General features: G+C 34.2%; 1 protein-coding gene across 8 annotated transcripts in view; it reads left to right on the forward strand.

The window, feature by feature from the left end:
- The window catches only part of LOC149803764 (arf-GAP with dual PH domain-containing protein 1-like), a 97,899-nt gene that overhangs the window by 65,488 nt on the left and 12,526 nt on the right, over positions 1 to 19,885 (forward strand). For 3 of the 8 annotated variants that reach the window (XM_089953536.1, XM_089953541.1, XM_089953542.1), the window contains 3 exons: positions 6,227 to 6,449; positions 9,709 to 9,795; positions 11,765 to 18,726. In XM_089953536.1, coding sequence (XP_089809662.1) covers positions 6,227 to 6,449; positions 9,709 to 9,764 — 279 coding nt within the window. In that variant the 3' untranslated portion in view covers positions 9,765 to 9,795; positions 11,765 to 18,726. Of the gene's footprint in view, positions 1 to 6,226; positions 6,450 to 7,357; positions 7,599 to 9,708; positions 9,796 to 11,764; positions 18,727 to 19,885 lie in introns of those variants that run through there. The other 5 variants (XM_089953537.1, XM_089953538.1, XM_089953543.1 and 2 more) reach the window with 5 other exon arrangements.

Genomic DNA, 19,885 nt, shown 5'->3' on the forward strand with positions numbered 1-19,885 from the left:
TGTAGCTTTGAAAGGCAGCACCATTTATTTTTTCTACGTCACAACCTATCGATTATGCTGTTAGTTTGATACATGTTCAGTGCAAAGTTATAGAGGGTTGTTAATGATTTCCCTGTGATCTTGCTGCACAAGTGACACTTCGTCATTTACATCCTTTAATAGATTTAATAGACTGTAAGTTCAGTCTATGTATAAGCACTCATATATGACATTAAAGAGAATGAATCAGATATATTTATGATGAATAGATGATGATGGAGGATTTCTTAATTTTTTTGGTCACTCAGTCAGTGAGGATGATTATTTTAACTTTGTACAAGATGACATTATTGAAATCAATAGGATATGATGAATGACATATATGTGGACTTGTTTAATTGTAAGATGTATGGATTTGACATATTTTGTGATATTGTGAAATGTTCATTTTGAGCTACTCTGGTTTGTGACCTATAATAGAATTCATGAATTTATAATATAAATGGATTTTAAATTTCAAGCATTATGAATTTCTATGGATTTTAAGACAAGAATGTGGACAAAATGTAAGTTGTCAGTTTATTTCTGACATATTCCACTCTATTTTATAATTTTATTAAGATGGTTTTGTCTTAATGTTTTCTATTAATCAAGTTATACAGTTTGGCCTGTTTATTTTTCCAGAGGGCAACTCTGACTGATGAGAGGTCAATTTTTCAGATGGATCTCACTTGCAATTTCACCATGACTTGTATTAGGCAGGTCAAAGAGAAATGAGCCTTTTGCAGCCGTAAAATAAGGGTGGGGGGATCAACTTATAATCAAGTTTACTTATAATCAAGTATATACAGTATGAAAAGGAATACTGGTATTCAGATTCTTGGGATAAAAACAAGAAAGGCAGCATTACGTTTATTGACGTGGTGTTGATTTAGGTAGGTATCATGGTGGGAGAGATAATTGCGATTGTGACTTGAAATTTTAAAATAAGTAAGGATAGAGAAAAGAGAAAAAAGCATAAGGTATTCAGACAGTAGTAACACTGACAATGAAATAAAGAATAATAAATAATACTAGTATATGAATATTAAATTTAATACTTCAAATCAATACTTCGAGTGCAACTGTTCTTGAAAAATGCAAATCCTCTTGAAAGCACTTTTAATTTTATCCATATATTTTAATTGATAAGAACAACAAGCCTTAAAATACTATTGCTTGAAGCAGAATTATTAATGAAATACTATGTTTATACACTAAAGCTCACACTTCAATGGTTTTCAAACAAAGTCACTGTATCAGTGTCATGTCAGACAAGTCTCATGGTATCTTACAAATGCTTGTCAGGTAAATAATCCCCAAATTGCAGAATCAGACAAGTCCAGCTTTCTCAGAACCACTGCCTTTTAGGTCCGATATTTTGCTTATTGTCATGTAAGCTATGATTATCACTACAGCATGAAATGGCTGATTAATGAGAATGCAAGATTCACTAATCAACAGTAACAGTCTCCTTTTCCAAGATGGCTTCCTTGACCTGTTTAGCATACCAGTTGTGGAAGTGTGATTTTATTTCTTCTTTTTTACTTTTTGTTCATTTTCATGTCTGATACATAGTATGTACATGAGGCCTGCATAACCAAAGGAGTGTTTCCACCATCCTTCAGTTTAGTTAGTATCTTCACAATTTGGTGGTGTCAGCTTCCTTTGATGTCGAGCACTTAGATGAAAATGTGGTGCAAGTGATTGACCTTGATAGATGTTTTATTTGTAGTCTGTGTCAACTTAGCAAGGATACAAGCAGCATATTCCCCTGGATTTCTTTCAACCCCTGAGGACTTGGCTGTAATTAATAAACTCAGAAATTGCTTTTGTCCCTACATCAAAAGTATACACACTTGCTTGACATTATAAGGGGAGTTACTAGAATGGATTCCTTGGTCTTTCCTTACCCCAGATTTGGCCCTGACCCAGGAGTTATAACTTGGACCCCATCAGCAGCCAAGAGAGTTGCAGTGGCTTTGTGGTTAAGGCATTGGACACATCAGCAGCCAAGAGAGTTGCAGTGGCTTAGTGGTTAAGGCATTGGACACATCAGCAGCAAAGAGAGTTGCAGTGGCTTAGTGGTAAAGGCATTGGACACATCAGCAGCCAAGAGAATTGCAGTGGCTTTGTGGTTAAGGCATTGGACACATCAGCAGCCTAGAGAGTTGCAGTGGCTTAGTGGTTAAGGCATTAGACACATCAGCAGCCAAGAGAGTTGCAGTGGCTCTGTGGTTAAGGCATTGGACACATCAGTAGCCTAGAGAGTTGCAGTGGCTTAGTGGTTAAGGCATTGGACACATCAGCAGCCAAGAGAGTTGCATTGGCTTAGTGGTTAAGGCATTGGACACATCAGCAGCCAAGAGAGTTGCAGTGGCTTAGTGGTTAAGGCATTGGACACATCAGCAGCCAAGAGAGTTACAGTGGCTCTGTGCTTAAGGCATTGGACACATCAGCAGCCAAGAGAGTTGCAGTGGCTTAGTGGTTAAGGCATTGGACACATCAGTAGCCAAGAGAGTTGGATTGGCTTAGTGGTTAAGGCATTGGACACATCAGTAGCCAAGAGAGTTGCAGTGGTTTGGTGGTTAACGCATTGGACACATCAGCAGCCAAGAGAGTTGCAGTGGCTTAGTGGTTATGGCATTGGACACATCAGCAGCCAAGAGAGTTGCAGTGGCTCTGTGGTTAAGGCATTGGACACATCAGCAGAACATTGTAGGTTTAAAATGCACCATATTGTCAACCTGGATTGACATCCAAATTTCTCAGGATTTTTGTTTACTGTTATGGGTTTCTTTGCTGTTGGTAATTAAATTTGGAAGTGTTTTAGTATTTATATTTATTATTACAGGTTACAGTTACAAAATGTACATTTAAATTATTTGTGGGTAATGGAACTAATATATGGAATTAATATATAATTTTATTAATGCCATAAAATAATGTACAATAATATGATAACTTAATAAACAACGTTTATTTCAGGCATTTAAATATAGCATTACTAGCAACTGTCAGACTCCATTTAACCAAACACTTCCTTCAGAATATTAATGAATGTTAAATGTAGTAAAGTCTTTAGCAGTAATTCTCTGCAAATTTAATTTTGCAAGAAACTTGAAGCAAAATCACTTTCTTGCACATAAATGTTTACAGAAACCAAGATACATATATTTTTGTGCTTAAGAGACACTTTTACTTCTTCAGCCTTGAAGCTACATTGCTTTGTTAAAGAATTCCTGCAAAGCATTTTTCCTTTTTGAAAAAACCTGTTCATTCATGGATTGTAAAAATTTGTTGGCATTTTGCAAAAAGTTATTTTACAAATAAATATAATTACTTTATCAAGTTAATTTCAACTTTGTTATATCGCTGATGCTGTTCACGCAACCACTATGTACTTTAATTGGGAAAGACTGTTCACACAGTTGCCATGTATCTCATTTGTAAAGACTATTCACATGGCTGCTATGTGTATAATTTATGTAAAGCTATTTGTATGGCTGCCATGTACCTGATTTCCAAAATATACTCATTTTTGTAACTGATTAACTTTAATTCCATCGTTTCAAGTCACTGTTGTTCAAACTTTTACAGCACTATACTCCTTCACCTCCAGTAGAAAAAGAAATGTTTGAATAAATATTGTGTAATTCTGATGGGTGAAAAAATGTCAGTGTTGTCACCCAGTCAATGAACTTTTTCCATTATTTGCTCATAAATTTTTTTCTTTGTGTGCACCAATGAGCTGGCTAGCAAAAGTGTATTAAGAGTTTGAAAGTAACAGTTTTCTTAGATAATGTCAGCTGTTGATTGTTTATGTTCAGCAGTGTTTTGTGTAATTCACACAGTAGATCTGTGGACAACATTCTTTCTTAATTCAAGCTTAGAAAGCATACACTTGAAATTTACCTTTGCATAGCAAATATGAGTGACATAATTCTTTCTTAATTCAAGATAACAAAACATATTACGAATAAAAAATAAAGAAAAGCATAGAGTGGGATTTTATCCTGGATCCTTTGCATGACAGTTTGGCTTATTTCCACTCAACTACTCTGATTAATACCTTGAATAATGACATTTCTTTATTTATATTTTGCCATGTCTATTTAAAATAAAATTCTGGAATGTCGAAGTGAATTTTAATTACCCAATTTTTTTTTCTTTTTGGGGAATAACCACTAACTCACAGGCAAGCCTCTGATTGTTTGCACACCACATCATAGTTGTTATAATGCAAACTGTGAGACAGACACTGATCACAGTACAAATACTGAATGACAGCAGTGAAACAATTAGTACATAGTCGCCATACAAAATAGACACTATGGAACAATTTCCTTTCTTTTTAAAAAGTGTTTGTAGGCCAGTAAATCGGCCATCAAGCCTGTAATGGTAGTAATGGGTAATTTTATGTTTAGCAGAGTTTACAAAATTCTTAATATTTTGGATGCATCCCTAATGCATTGATTAGTCATCATGCAGATAATCTTTTCTATTGTGGACAAACAGTAGTCGTGTGAATATTCTTAACAAAAGTTGGTACATGTCAGATGTGTGAATATACACTTCATTGTTATGTTGCTATTTTATATTTTTCTTCAGTTCATATTGTAACTCATTCATTATAGTACATACTGTTTATTATATGGTTTTAATTTTATAACTTGTTTTATTTAAACTTGTGCATATTTATTGTTACATTATTTTATTTATGTTCAAGCTTTTTTCTGCAAGTATAAAAGTATTGCATAACCATAAACCTGTGATTCTAAAATAATTCTCATTATAGGTTCTTTCCCTTGCTTTCCTTTACAAGGAGTCAATAGGATCCTTGCTATTAAAATTTCTTCCACTACTGTTGATTGCTGTGACAACAGTTATTTCAAGGATTCACAAGTTTTTCCAACTTCATTCAGATTTGATGTCACATCAGAATAATTTATTCAATATTGAAAGGCCCCTATGCCAGGACATTTTGTGTGAAAGTTAATTAAATTCTTTTCAGCAGTTTTTAGAGTTTATTTAAGATGTGTAAACATTTGTCTACTTTTACTAACAGCAACCATATTTAATGGTGGAACAGCATATTTGTATACATCTGAAAGGCATTCAAGCTTCATCAAAGTCTATCACTTGGTGTTTTAGAAGTTGCTAAAGCCTTTTCTATTTTTTTTTTGTAACATTGGGCATGTTTGATGCCAGATTTCCATCACTTATATGAACTTAAAAGCCTTTATCACCAGAAAACTTTGTCAGATTAGGTCAAATGATGCTGGCCAGTTTCTGAGAATAACTTGTTTAATATTTTGTAGATTTTTATTAACAGTAGCAGTATTTGATATTGGAAGGCATCATGTGCTCTCTATGCCAGGATAAGGATATTTCAGATCTGGTCTGACTGTTGAGGATTTTAAAGAGGAAGTAATTCATAAGTTATCAGTTTTCAATAATGGTGGCCATATCTGAAGATGGATTGACATTGTTTGACAAAATTTGAAAGCACTTCATGCCATGATGCTTTCTGTCAAATTCTTTTTGAGTTTTTTTTTTTTGCACAAATTTTAGAGACATTCATGCCAGGATGCTTTCTGTCATGTTTGGTCAAATTCTGTTGAGCAGTTTTAAAGGGTTCTATATTTGTTTAATAATGGTAGACATATTTTATACTAGTTTGGCATCATTTAAATAAATTGCTGTCAGATTTGATCCAGTTGTTCATAGTAGTTTTTGGTAAGTGTTTTAAACTTTATTCACTTTTTAGTAATGGTTGCCATATTGTAAGGTGGATTGGCATAATTTTAAACACTTGAAAGAACTTCATGAAAGAATACTTTTTTTAAAGATTTATTCAGATTCTGTTTAACAAATTTTGAGAAAAAGTATTAAATAAATTCTATCTTTAGTAACAGAGGCCATATTTGTTGATGTATTATCATAATTTGAACAAATTCGCAAGAGCTTTATGCCAGGAAGCGTTCTTTAGAATTTTATCACATTCGGCCAAGTGATTGTGAGAAAATGTTGTAAATGGCAATGGTAAATGGACTGTGGATAACATAGGATGCACAACAACTGAGGATGAATCAAACCATAAGCTCACTAGGCCTTATTGATAAGTGAGCCAAAAACAACTTACAGCACAAAGTTCATGCATCCAGCCAGTAGAAGCTGGTCTAAGTATGCAAAATATTTGTTTCAGAGCCCCTTCCCCAAAGGTGAGGTGTTCATTGGACACCAAGATGGTGGATACAGTGTAGATATTGGTGGTCCAGATGTGAAGAGCAATCAGGGTTTCCCCTTTACACAGAAGACACCTGAACGACTGTACATTCTTTGCGCTGAAAGTCATGATGACAGGGAACGTTGGATCATGGCATTGAAGAAAATCATCGATACGCCACTGACACCTCAGGATACAAGATGTATGTTTATTCCCAAATTTCCACTCATTTAACCATCACCAAAAATTTTGAACTAAATAGTTGCAGATATCCAGTTTGGACTCTATTCCAAAATGGCTTATAATTGTAGACAGAATGGGCAAGAAACATTTATGATATAAACCATGTATGTTTTCTGTATTTTTAATTTCACTGAACATTTATTGAAAGTCGAAGTTGGTCACCGGAATACCAAATGAAAAAAATACAACAGCAAACCATCTTTATGCGCTGTTCACAAACTCTGCATTCCAGTTACAATAAACTAGTCTATAAAAAAAAAATCCAGAGGATCACAAAATCTCCCATATATACTAATATACTCACAAAATCTCCCATATATACTCATATACTCACAGAATCTACCATATATATACTCATATACTCACAGAATCTACCATATATACTCATATATAGCGCATTATGCTATGACAGATGAGGATCTTTGTTGTTTGCAGTTTGACGCGACTTAAAAGATTACCGACATTAGTCCTTTAGGTGTCATTGATAAAGAGGTGAAATACATAAGTATGGTTAAAAGGTAGGTTTGACTCTAGTCCTATATGAACAGATATTCTCTAAATGGAGGTGTCTTTGCAAAGCTGTTCAATTATTTAGGTATAAGTAACAGGAATTACTTATATATACTTGCTTATGAGTCCAGCTGCAAACTGCACAGACCCAGATCTGTTGATGCATAATGCACTGGCAGATCTGGGTCTGTGCTGTTTGTTTGGAGTAATTAGTAGAATGAACAAGATAGACCTGATCTGCAGGTGCATTATGCTTTGGCAGATCAGGATCTTTGTTTTCGTTTTGCAGTTTGACTTGTACGTCTTTTCAGATGAAAAGGAAATCAAATTTTCTAGGGAGCTGATTTTTGTTTGTAGGATTTTTGTTTGGGACCTCGAGTGGCAGAGTGGGTACAGATCATTGCCATCTCGCCTCTGTCTGCATGGGTACGAGTCTTGGGTTTGGCCAGTGTGGGTATGTGAGAAAGCTTGCCAGTAGCTTCTCGTGGGTCAGTGGTTCTTTCCAAAGTTTTTCGGGGTTCTTCCACCACCATTTATACTGGCCACCTTGTATAGTCTATCTGCTGAAAAAATGGCATTAAACCCTACAACAACAAAAGACTTTTTGTTTCTTGATTTGATCCTTTTAATATTGCATTTTTGCCTTTATTCTGAAAAATAATTGTAGAAACATTGATATTTGGACTATTATAAATGGTTTTCTTTTCTTAAATATGGCAACAAAATTATCACTGTGTCAAACCAAATACTGTCCATTTGTATATCTGTGATGAATATCACAAAGCTTGCAACTTTTTTCCCCTCATGTCTGGTAAACATTTCTATTAAACTGTCCTTTTATTTTTATTAATCTTTCAATCAATACAAAATATTTTTTATTTTCAACCTACTGTCCAAAATATCCTGCACACTAAAGTAAGCACACAATTAGCACAACAAATGCAAGTATTAAGGATTCTTTTGATTGACTAATAGTAGTACATAATTGCTTGCTTAACCAAAGAAACCACAGCTGTGTTTCCCAAACAATCTCATGAGTGTGCATGAAGAAGACACATGGATATCTTTACATGCAATAAAATCAATTGATAACCACATTAGCAAGCACTGTTTTCTTTTTAAAATACAAATTACTGTGAGGTAAATTAGCTGAATCATTGGACTTAAGTGGATGGTCAATCAGTCTAGACTGATAAGTAGATGGTCAGCTAGTGTTAAGTGATATGTAGATGGTCAGAGCTAAACTGAAAAGTGGATGGTCATCCAGTCTGAACTGAAAAGAGGACAGTCAGCTAGTCTCGACTGAACAGGGACATGGTCAGAAGAAAGTGCTTATTTCTACCCATGACATGTTATCATTCGGTTGCAAAGAACACTTCTATTTAAAATTTATATCTACACATATGGAAGACTTAGCTCAGATCCTTTGATGTGAGTAATCTTTTTTCTCCAGCAAACTTTTTCTTATGAAGACCTATTGCTGTAGACATATTATTGTCCTTTATTGTTGTAGAGGACTGGACTTGAATTAGAGTGTAGTGGTAAGAGAATCATAAAGAGGTATTAAGAATGTGTTTAAAATACATAAAATTAGCAGTAAGTTTGGCCAACATAAATTCATTCAAGTTATTGTCAACATTTGCATCGGTGTATATGGAGTGTGTCAACAGATAAATATTCTTACAAGATGTTGAGGTGACTGAGTTTTTTGTAGTTTAAATCTTTACAAACATTGATATCAACACCACCTTCCTATTTCGTTAAGCTCTTACAGGCGCAGGAATGAATAGGCTTGATGTGCACTCTTGCATGTCACAATAGGCGACTAATGGAGGGAGCCATGTTTAGCTAGGTGGTTAGCATGCCAGACTTGTCACCGAAAGTGTATGGATTCACATTCTACCATCAGCATATTTGCTTACCTGGATAAGTAAGATCACTGCAGAGTAAAGTTTCAGTAGAATACATCCAGGATATTTGATACATTAATATGCTGAGACACTCAATTTTGATGCTGTCCAAGAGAATGTTACAGAATCTTTAGCTTATGGTGTTTTATGTTTGGCTGACTGATCGATTGCTTGACTAAATACATTAACTACTCACCAACTTGATACTTAATATGCTTGTACTTAACACAATGGATTGCTCTGTTTTGCTTTGGTGCACAGTTCTGAATAAACAATACTTAAGTGAGGATAAAATTTAAACTAATGAAGTACAGTCTAGCTCCATCAAGTATTCATTTCTTACAACAGCACAAGTGGGAATGAGTTAATGAGTAAAACCATTTTGATTAAAATCCAACATTTTGATTTATCTCAGTTGTACAGCTTAAAACAAATTTAAAAACTAGACTGTGGTAAAGGTGCTGGAGTAGTGTGTTTTAATGGGACAAGATATTTAATAAATACCTCCATGTTTGCTCTTATATTATATGTACACCAAATTGCAAACAACTTACACCCAGTCTATCTGTCATTGCATAATGCAACAACAAATCTGGGTCACTCTGCATTGTTAATTCTGCTTGTGATTTTCTACAAACAACATAGACCTGGATTTGGGGGATTCATAATCTGGGTCCATACAGTTGTAGTTGAATGCAGGCTAGACCTTAGTGGGTATGATAATAAAGGTGAGATTGGGGAGGGGATTAACATGCTTTACTGCAAATTGCTTATTTAAATTTATCCTCTAATTTTCAGTGGCTACTTCCCTCTCTTCCAAAAGGAAAAGTTCCTTTAAATTAAAGATGAATTAAGCCTGGCATCCTCTTCACAGCTCTATTTCAAGTATGTAATATACAAAAGTCTTGTTCATATGGCACTGTTTGATTCTACATATTATAGTTCTTATGCCATTTTTCAATTTATCAATAAATATACAAGTAATGGCTCCATTGATTTTGTTTTTACACAATATCATTAAGTGCTTCTTAATGTATATCTAGGATTAAAAAGATATCTCTGTAGACTATGTCATTAGACTTCATTTATTTCCTGGTACATAGTAAGATGCATCCTTAGAATGATTGGCACAAAAGAATGATAAACGTTAGAATCTGTTTTGAAAGACCATCTCTTCTGCTCAGAAATAATGGTCTCTTAAGGCAGTTTTGGTCTCTCAACAAGTCAATGTGCTGTGCAGTTAATATATCCATGCATTGAGAATTGGATCTCAAGATAGGTGGTCTTTCAAGGCGTTTTTTACTGTAGTAAGTGTAGTTTTAGAATGATCATAGTGAACTTATGATAGTAAAGGTTCTGTTAAAATTACAAGTTCTTTACTTTCCCTTGTTTTCTAATAGGTGAAACTAGTTCTCAGTGCTTAAATTTATTGTGTAACAGTAAGGACTTTTCATCAGCTTACAGTATGTGAATCCCATAGAGAATCTTAATGCTATTTATATAAATCATTTTATAAAAATTTGAGTTCCAAACTAGTTTTCCCATGTTTCTGGGATTCTAAAACTTGTTGGGTCAAAGATAAACTCAGAAAGGTATCTGCATTTCCAATACTTAACCATTACTTAGCTAAAAGAAAACATTGTTTCACTTAATGTGCATGTTTTTGTTGCTGTTGGAATATATATGTGTACTTTTTCTAATTGGTGCTTTATTCTTTGGTCTCTTACCTTTTTCAATATGCATATGTACTTACCATATTTACCACTCTGGTGGCCTAGTGGTAAGAGTGTCCATCTCAGATGCGGGAGTCGTGGGTTTGATCCTTGGCTGAGTCATACCAAAGACTTATAACAAAATGGTACTTACAGCTGCCTCTCTTGCCACTCAGCATTAAGACGTTAGTGTTAGGACTGATTGGCCTGGTGTCAGGATAATGTGACTGGGTGGGACATGATGCCCCAGTGCTAGACATCACTATAAACTGCCTCACTGCAGACGTTGTAGTGATATGACTGAAAAATTGTTAAAACTACATTAAAAATCAAAATCACCTCACAACACTTACCATATTTTTTCTGTGATAACTCCGTGCTAAATGATAAGACCAACCCACCCTTTTTAATTTTTATTTATATTAACTTAGGACATTTTTGTCTGATAATAACCCCTCTCCATACTCCTATTGACATCTATATGGCATTAGGCTGGCCCGATCGGACTATGGGAGGAATACTGTACTATGCTTAATGGCGACACATATAGCAACTAATCAGAAGCACTAATATATTTGATCAGCTTCACAGGTTTAAAGGCCAAAGGAGCTAAAGGTATGTCTTTGCATTTATTCTCAGTTTTCCTTTATTTGTTTTCAATGCATTTCTTCCTTTTTTTGAGACTGAATTTCTGAAAGCATTTTTATTAAATTTGTTTTTCAGGTATGTACTGTCAAGATTAGTTGAACTTTGAATTTATTTCCAGTTTTGCATCAGTAGTTCATTTTGTGGTTATGTTTCTAATGAGGAAAAGGGGCCCTTTTGTCTTAAAGAACTTTAGTGAAGCTTATAACAACCATAAAATCCATAGAAATGGGTACGCTTCGAATAAATTCACAGTAAGCAACCAGGCCCATTAATAAAAAAAGAGTTCACACAACAAGAAAGCTTGATTGAAAATATTTTGACCAATCAAAAGACTGTATTTGTACCATATGATTTCCAAAAATTAGTTTAATACTGAGGAAATTCAAAATAGGCCATTTAATCTACTTTTTGTTCTGCTTGCATGTACAAGGAACCATTCCATAGGATCTCTTGGATTGGTTTTATTTTATAAGAATTGTCCCTTTTAATTTCAGTTGCAATGCAATTAAGCCTTAAAAAGTAATGAGTGGCCAGAGTGGCATCTACACTGACACAAGCCTTAAAAAGTAATGAGTGGCCAGAGTGGCATCTACACTGACACAAGCCTCAACAAGAGTGCCTGCTGATCCTTCAATTGTGTGTGAATAAATGGAGCCTAATCATTTGCTGATTGCTGTTTCATATGTAAATGCTCATACTGACTGTATTGTTAATAATTATTTTTTCAGGTGGTAAAAAAGTTACTGGTAAAATGATTCATTTGGTATAAAATCAGTTTCTTTATTCATAGTAAGATGAACAAATCCAAAACCAAAATAAAATTTGTACACGTAAGAAAGGAACAAGTATGTATGCTTTATTTTACACAAAATTGGTTATATCTATTAGCTCTACTGGCCATAGACACAAACTGTTTATGGGATGGCCTGTTGTACTTCATCCATCCATCTGTTAGCACAAATTTGTTATTGCAGCTTCTCCAGAACTGCTTGGAGGATTGCTTTAAAACTTGATGCACACATTCATTGCAAGATCTAGTTGGTTGTAAATAAAATGGTGTTGCATGGTCATATGATATCACTGCTACAGCGGACATCTTGAAATACCTTGTTGTCGTTACATCAAAATGAGGTCGTATCAAGGGATTTTCACTAGGTTTTTTATGATGTCAGGTTGGTCCTAAATGATGTCTGTTATAGCTGCTATAATCTTGAAATTCTATCTCTACTCCTCTTGAATGAAAAGTCATATCAGTATGTGTTTTAACCAGAAGTCTTTTTATGATGTCTAGTTGGTCTTGAATGAAAATGTTTCTATTTGAACATCCAGTATGGTAGCAAAAGTGGCCATCATAAAAAGCTTATTATTGCTGCTCCTGATCAATGGGAAATCATCGACATTAGGTTTTCACAAGAAAGCTTATGATGTCTTGTTTGTCCTAAAGTAAACTGATGCTGCCAAGGCAGTCATCATAACATTCTTGCTATCACAGCATGTCTTGAATGGATGGTTATAGTTGCATAAGTTTTCTTTTAAAGGCTTCTTATGATATCCAATTTGTCCTAGATGAAAATGGTGCCATTCTGACATCCAATATTGTCACCACAGCATCCATCTTTAAAATCGTATTATCACTACTCCTGAAGAATCACGATACCTATTTAGTCCTAAATGAAAATGGTGTCAATCTAACCTCAAAATTTGTGATCAAGGCAGCATCTTGAAAATCTTTTTGTCACTACTCTCCCAAAATCAAAAATCATATCAACTTGGGGTTTTCACTAGAAGACTTATGGTGTTTATTTTGTCCAAATAAAAATAAGCTGATTTGATGTCCAATATGACGAGTATCTTGAGTGCTGTGATTATTATTCCAGAAGAATTTTGTATCCTGTCAAAACGGGGTTTTCACCAAAAGAGTTCTTAACGATCCTAAATACAGATGGTGCCTACTTGTGTTACATATGGCTGCCACAGTGGCAATCTTGAAAAGCTTGTTATTGCTACTCTTAATTAGAGGATCATATTTGCATGCGAATTTCAACAAAAGTCGTTAATGATACCTAGTTTGTCCTAAGTGAAAATGGTGATGATCTTGTATCGGGTATGACTACCACAGATTTGAACATCTCATTGCTCAGGAATATCAGAGATGGTTTCAACAATAAGCAGTTAAAAGGAAGAAATTGTTTTATCTTGAATTCCTGGAAATTCTTTTTGAACATTAGATCACCAATACCTTTGAGGGACTCTTGTAAAGTGATGGAAATTTTACCTTGTTGAAATTTTGAAAGTCTGCATAGTATTAAGTTTGCTATCACAAATTCAGGTAACATTCCTATTGAGCATCTGTTAACATAGTTTTTTTTTTTTAATGGATCATGAGTCTTTTTTATGCTTACTATACACAGGAACAAGGGAATATTTTTTTACATTAAATATTGGTCACCATAGGGTTATTAGCTCTACTGGCCCTAGAAAAGAATAGCTTCTGTGATGGTCCTTTATCCATCATACCTCTGTCTGTTAGCACAAGTTTTGTTATCGCTGCTCCTCCTAAACTACCTGGAGGATTGCCATGAAACTTTAAATACACATCAGCCATACAACCCAGTTGGTCCTAAATGAAATTCTGCGGTGTGGATATCCAATATGGCAACCATAGTAACAATCTTGTTATCACTACTATTCCTGAATAGATGGTCATATCAATGTGTGATTTTCAGTAAAAGACTTTATATGATGTTAAGTTGATCCTAAATGAAAGTAGTGCTGATTTGTTATCCAATATGCTCCAAATCTTGTTACTGCAACTCCTTCTGAATAGAAAGTCAAACTGACATGGGCTTTTCACCAAAAGGCTTCTTATTACGTCAGTTGATTTTAAATTAAAATTGTGCCAATCTGACATCAAATATGGCCACACTCACTAGCCATCTTGAAATTATTATCGCTACTCTTCCTGAATGGATGGTCATATCAGCTTCAGGATTTCACTAAAAGACTTCTTAAGAGGTCTAGTTGGTCTAAAGTGAAAATGATACTCGAGTCTAATATGGCTGCCACATCAGCCACTTTGAATATCAGCATGATGTTTTCAGTTTAAAAAAGCCTTCTTGCAATGACAAGTTGGTCCTAAATAAATATGGTTCCAAGCTGACATCCATTATGGCCACCACAGCAGCCATGTTTAATGATAAATTAAAGTGGTGCTGATCTGATGTTCAGTATGTGGCCATATTGAAAATCTTGCTTGCTACTCTTAAATGGAAAGTCATTTTGACATTGTGATTTCATCTGTTGTCCCTGCCCCCCCCCCCCCAAAATGACACCTTAAATATGACCACAATGGTGGTTGTCTCAAAAATATTATCACTACTAGATGGCTATTATCAACATGGGGTTTTCACCAACAGTCTTCTTATGATACCTGGTCCAAAATAAAATTGGTGCTAGTTATACATCCAATATGGCTGCCACAATGGCATTATTGGGAATCTTGCTGTCGCCATTACCCCTGAATTGATGAAGGGGTTTTCACCAAACGACTTCTAATGATGCCTATTCTGGCCTAAATGAAAATAGTGCCAGCTGACTCCAAACTGTCCACCACAGTAGCTAATTTGAAAAAAAATGTATTGCTGAAGAATATCAGAGATGGTTTCAGCACTCTGCAGTTAAAAGGAACAAATTGTTTATCTTATATTCATGAATATTCTTTTCACCCAGTAAAGTGTTGGTCACTTTGATGACTCTTGTTGGTAGTGTAGGATGACCATCAGATGTAAAGTTCTTTAATTATATTCTTATGGTCTGAGCATTTCACACAGATTTAAGTAGCACAATTTAATCTTTTCATAAAGTGTTCTATGATTATTACATTCCATGTTTTGCTTTTGTATTATGTATAAAATTAAGTAAATTGTTGCAAATAAGCTAAAATTTATACATGATGCATTTTTTTATATATATGTTTAAATTAGTAGCTGCTTTTTCATATAAAATGAACAAAAGTGAGAATTTTAACAGAAAGAGGTTTTTGAGAGAGAAAGAGACAGCAGATCGGTATACATTCCAAATGTATCATCTGTAAGTCCTATTGTATTGACTGGCCTCAGTAACTGAGTTAAAGACTTGACTTCTTCTGCAAGACTGGTCTCAGTAACTGAGTTAAGGACTGATGTATTATTGACTGGCCTCAGTAACTGAGTTAAAGACTTGACTTCTTCTGCAAGACTGGCCTTGGTAACTGAGTTAAAGACTTGACTTCTTCTGCAAGACTGGTCTCAGAGTTAAGGGCTGACTGACTGCAGTAACTGAGCTAAAGACTTGAATTTGATTGCAAGACTGATCTCTGAGTTAAGGACTGGTTTGTGCTATGAAAGTACTTAATTTTGTCATCATAGTATAACACCCCTTTTCTGTTTATCTGAGACATACATGCTTCACTGAAGAATGTGATGTGCAGTCTTAGAATTATGGGACAGTCATTGGTCTGAAATGCTTAATATCAGCAAGCAGTTGATTTTGAATTTGATTTGTTCATATTCAAACTAAGGTATTTTGTGCTTTATTATGTCAACAAAGTCCTCCTAACTTGCTAAATATGATACCTTTTATTATGAAATACAGATAATATTCACAATTACTCAATATTATCCAAATCATGTTCCGAATCTGTAGATGTTCAAGATCAGACTTGAGGTTTACCAGTGCATTATAAGTATTAAAACAAACTAAAGTTACCGTTATAAGTATTTAAACAAGTACAATACAGAGAAGTATTGTATTCAGTTAGGAATTGAGTCTTGAATTACTAATTACAGTAAATTTAGTCATTTGTGATATCACTTGTACACAGTAGGGATCAGCTAGTATCACTACGGTCTGATTTATAACTTCTCTGTCAAATAATTTGGCTTTACATCTTCATCTTCATTTGTTCAGATCAATCAAAATACTGTATGAGATTAAAAATGAAAGTCCTGGGTGCCTGAGTGGTCTCAGGTGCATGCTTTTAGAGATCACTCACATCTCACCCGACTGCATGGGTTCAAGTCTTGGTTCAACCAATGATAGTAAGTGAGAAAACTAGCAAGTAGCTACCCCTTAGATTGGTGGCTCTTCCCAGGGTCTTCCTCCACCAAATATATATATATTGTACCTTGTCCTGTTTTTCTATTTGAAAGACCTATTCAGTGAATTATTTTCGTGCATCATCTCTGTGGACATTTTTAGTTTAAGACATGTGACATAGAAGGAAAATATGTATAATACTGTTTGCCACAATATATATTGTTTTTAACATATTGTGAGACCTAAACTTAAATACCTTCAAACATTCAAAACCTACATGAAGTTTTTTAAAACAGGATTCCCATACTTTATGAAACAAAAATTTCTGTATTACCCTTAACGGAATCAGAAACATTTTTGCTCTGAAAATGTGCATTTTTCAACATCAATAGCTGTTTCCATTTTGAGACTCTCCCAGAACATCAAAATTAGACATATAACCATGTACTTAACTAAGCCTCCGTATATTCTGGTAAAAATTTAATAAATTAAACTTATGATCAGTTCAGTTATGATTCAGTTATATTTTTATCTGATTGGTATTTGTAAAAATCTGTTCTTTTTTCCCCAACTCTTTCCTTATTTCTCAGAAATATAGGAACTTTGTTAAAAACTTTGCTTTCATGAAGATATCTATATTATGTAACCTAATAATCACATTTTAAGATTTTCCTTTACACATTGCTATTAAATTGATTAATAAGGCTTAATTTTACATTAGATATGTGTGTTTTTTTACATATATTTATAATTATAATTTACATTGAAAAATGTTCATACTGATCAGGGTCATTTCTGTTAGAGATATCTCAAACAGCTATGTACTATATAAACAGAAATTGTAATGGCATTATTATCACAGTGACTATATGAACAGATCTTAACAATTAATGCTTTTTTACTTTGTCCATGTTATTTCATGTAAAAGTCTGGAAGTTTATAACATTTTCCATTCATTTCCAAGTTATCTGTTAAGTAAGGCTGCAGCATTTACGTGTACATACAGTTTACTTGAGGCTACTTTCTGTAAATGTTTATAAAATTGTTAACCATGTAAATGAAAGTGGCTGTCGGTAATGCATATCGTATATGGTAAAAGAACCTGGAGTTTGCAACCCTCTAGATTCCTTGATCATTATTTGCTGTATCAGTATGCCACATTAAAAAAAACCCACAAGTTCAAGACATTCTGAAATTTATATACTTAGCTGTCTGCCGAGAGATTGTAGAGGTCCAGATATGAAAATAAGACTGAATTTCAACTAAACGCTAAACAGCATTCAGTTAATGTACAGATTTAGAGACTTTTTGTAAATGTTGCTGCCTTAGCTATGACTAAAGTACATGTTGTCCATTTTAAGATTCAACATGAAAAAAGTTAAATATACTTGATTTTTTTTTTTTCCAGTTTGTACATTTTTTATTGAAACTTTTGACATAGTGTCTACCAGCACATTGCTTTATGACAATATTACTGGTTCATAAATAAGAAGAGTATAATGATTCTTTAGAGGTATTGCATTATTATGAAAGGAAATGTTTAATTCTATTTTTCTTAAGACTTGTACAAATGTTTGTTATTCATTTACCATATGTAATAGTTTGAATAGAAGTCCTCAAGTAACACTAAATAAAACTTCCTTCCACCTCAAGCATTAATGACCAAAATCTCTCTATGGATGGGGGCATATAATCTGTCTCCTCCATTTATGTCACATTGCACACAAATATCATATACTCTCCATAACTTTTGAAAAGCTTCATGGATTAAAAACAAATTTTGTTTATTAGGCAAAGCTTGATTTTCAGTTTACAACAAAACTTCATGAAGCTATTGTCCTTGGTCGATTTAGAGTTTTCTCTTTAATTAGGACTTTTCTTCCACTTGATAACTTGTGAGTGACTGAATGGATTTATAGAAGATTTGATATTTGACTTTACCTTGGCAAGACCTAGATCATGTTTGAAATTTTCGAACAAAACTTGATGGAATTCTGGCCACTGTTTCACTCTTTGCCTTTAATTGCATCATACTGGTATGGCCATCCATGCACACAGGTCTTGATGAAAAAATCAAATATTATCAAATAAATTCAAAAGTTTAACTGTGCAGAATACCAGTATAGAACAAAATGTTACAGAATGGGAATGAATGTATTGCATATTGTATGTTCTTTGTATTAACTCTTCAGCCAAGCATGCATACATTCCAAAATTTTTAAGGAAAATTTTCATTATTTCTCTAAATTAGCAATTCTATTATGTATGTATTTATAGTTTTATTTTCAGTTTAATTGTATACACTTGTATCTACTACATTTATAAATCAAATTTACACAATAAAATGTACAAGAAATTAATAAAAATTCTACCAGAGTGAGCTCTTCAGTTGTTTTGATTTTTTTTTTGTTACAGTTGATTTATGTAACAAATACCTTCCCATTAGATATCTATAATTACAAGTATTTTCTACTAATTCCATCAGAATAAAAAAGTACTTAAATCAGTATTTCAAGCTCTTACAGGGCAATAGTTCTTTATTTTGTTGCTCAGTTGTGCAAGTAACAGCATGACTGTACATCAAACTTCGATTTTCTGCCAACCTTTTTTAGAATAGTGTGTGATTTTGATTGTGATTTTTAACTTAGCTTTAACAATTTTTCAGTCATATTACTATGATGTCTGCAGTGTGGCAGTTTATAGTGATGTCTAGCACTGGGGCATCATGCCGCAGACATGTAGCATGATGTCCCACCCAGTCACATTATTTTGACACCAGGCCAACAAGTCCTAACATTAACCTCTTAATGCTGATTGCCAAGCGAGGTAGCTGTTAGTACCATGTTTATAAGTCTTTGGTATGACTTGGCCGTGGTTCGAACCCACGACCTCCCACTTTATTAGAATAGAGAATAAAAAAGAAATAAGGCTATTTTAGTTTTAACAAGTACAGACAAATTGCAAAAATCAGAGAAAAGAAGGCCATTCACTTTCCAAATAAAAACAGTCATGAATAAAACTCCAGCGATTGTGTCCTTAGCACAATGTCTACAGTCTGCATTTTGAAACGTGACCATATTTACTTATGGCTAGGAGGCTTGAAGGTGGAGAAATTAGGTTTCTCACTGCCTCTGTATGACTGCCTCTGAAGTTGGTTACACTGTTGTCTCCTGGCATTGGTTTTGGATTGATATTGTTGTACATCTGACTTAAAAGATCCCTTGTCTAGAAAGGCTGCTTAATGTCACATGGGATTGGCTGTGGCTGAGTTTTTTCAGGGGCAGTTCCTGAGCTGTGTACCTTCAAACTTCTTTGATTATTTGTCCAAAAACAATGGTGACCCAAACAGGGTCGTCTGTAATGTTACGGTTTGATGAAGTTGGCCATGTCGAGTTGCTCTGTTAATGACCCTAGCAATTTTGGCCATTGTCTCCAAAGCACTGGCTATTGCTGTATTTCTCTGCAAGTCTGAAAATTGACAATGATGCCAAATTTAACACTGAAGAAGTAGCAACTATGTTCTGAACCATATTTGGCAG

This window comes from Sinohyriopsis cumingii, chromosome 3, assembly GCF_028554795.1.
Source record: "Sinohyriopsis cumingii isolate HCF-2022 chromosome 3, ASM2855479v2, whole genome shotgun sequence".
NCBI lineage: Eukaryota > Metazoa > Mollusca > Bivalvia > Unionida > Unionidae > Sinohyriopsis > Sinohyriopsis cumingii.